The 1,098-nt window shown below is 35.9% G+C and overlaps 1 protein-coding gene across 1 annotated transcript; it reads right to left on the bottom strand.

Moving 5' to 3' along the window:
- Positions 1 to 236: 236 nt before the first annotated feature.
- Positions 237 to 1,062, bottom strand: LOC102595309 (peptide methionine sulfoxide reductase B5-like). The gene is made up of 3 exons (XM_006365221.2): positions 900 to 1,062; positions 636 to 792; positions 237 to 562 (listed from the first exon to the last, which is right to left on the bottom strand). The coding sequence occupies exons 1-3, from the start codon at positions 980 to 982 to the stop codon at positions 395 to 397; spliced, it is 408 nt and encodes a 135-aa protein (XP_006365283.1). The 5' UTR covers positions 983 to 1,062; the 3' UTR covers positions 237 to 394.
- Between the last annotated feature and the right edge of the window lie 36 nt (positions 1,063 to 1,098).

A 1,098-nucleotide genomic window follows, 5' to 3' on the forward strand; every position in this document is an offset into this window, starting at 1 on the left:
GGGCTTAATACGGTTTACCAAAATCTTTGTGATAATTTTGTATACGATATTACAGAGACTGATAGGCCTATACTGTCCTATTGACACCGCAGAGATGCATTTAGGAATAAGGCAGATATAGGTTGTATTTATAGACTTTGAATAACCACATACATATCAATAAATCAACGAAATACTTCAGTCTTGAAATAGTTTAAATCAGTTATATGAATCTCTATTATTCATTCAAGACTAAATTTGAACAAACATAAACATGTTCACAAAGATTTGCTTCAGCATTTAATTTGGCCAAAAATATTCATGGCTTCCTTACAACATAATGGCTATTGAAATTGAAATCATTTGCCCAAGTCTTAAGGTAGGTGAAAATGACACCATTACAAATAAAGGAGTTTCAGAGTAAAACAGATGAGGTATTCGCAGGGATAAACTTGACAGAAACGCTGTTCACACAGTGGCGTTCATCTGTGGGTGTCTTGTGACCTTCTCCTTTGAAAACATGACCAAGATGTCCACCACAAGCAGCACATGTGATCTCCGTCCTCCTTCCATCTGGATCTGGCTGTAAGTACAAACAATAGCGGAGTTAGAATTTTCACCATATATATAAATACATTTATGACGAAAGAACTTACAGAGCGATTTATTGTCCCCGGAAGACCCTCAAAGAAAGCAGGCCAACCACAGCCAGAGTCAAATTTGGTTGAGGATTTATACAATGGAGTTCCACAACCAGCACAATTATACATCCCTTCATCATAAAACTTGTCATATTCACCAGTTCCCTTCAGCCTGTAAAATACTAATTTCTCAGCATATAATATACTCATCAATCAAATATTTTTTTGCTTACTTATCGAATCCCCCAAAAAAGAAAGATCACAGAAAAAAGAAATTACTCAGTTCCTTTCTGACGGAGGATCCGAAACTGCTCAGGAGATAGAACAGCACGCCATTCTTCCTCAGATTTCTCTACTGCCATTGTTAACTCAAAATACAAATGTGAAGAACTCCTATTATGTGCCCTAATTATATAATTTATTGAAACAAATGAATGTGGACGGAAAAATAGACTTAAGGGATATTGATTTGCTCGAA

This window comes from Solanum tuberosum, unplaced genomic scaffold (genome assembly GCF_000226075.1).
Source record: "Solanum tuberosum cultivar DM 1-3 516 R44 unplaced genomic scaffold, SolTub_3.0 scf00532, whole genome shotgun sequence".
Classification (NCBI taxonomy): domain Eukaryota; kingdom Viridiplantae; phylum Streptophyta; class Magnoliopsida; order Solanales; family Solanaceae; genus Solanum; species Solanum tuberosum.

What these genes read in the sequence shown, in the direction of transcription:
- LOC102595309 (XM_006365221.2), bottom strand. Translation starts at nt 982, where the DNA reads ATGGCAGTAGAGAAATCTGAGGAAGAATGGCGTGCTGTTCTATCTCCT. An exon ending in CTCCGTCAGAAAGGAACTGA is followed by an intron (nt 793 to 899) that starts GTAATTTCTTTT and finishes AGTATTTTACAG; the next exon opens with GCTGAAGGGAACTGGTGAAT. An exon ending in CGGGGACAATAAATCGCTCT is followed by an intron (nt 563 to 635) that starts GTAAGTTCTTTC and finishes TTGTACTTACAG; the next exon opens with CCAGATCCAGATGGAAGGAG.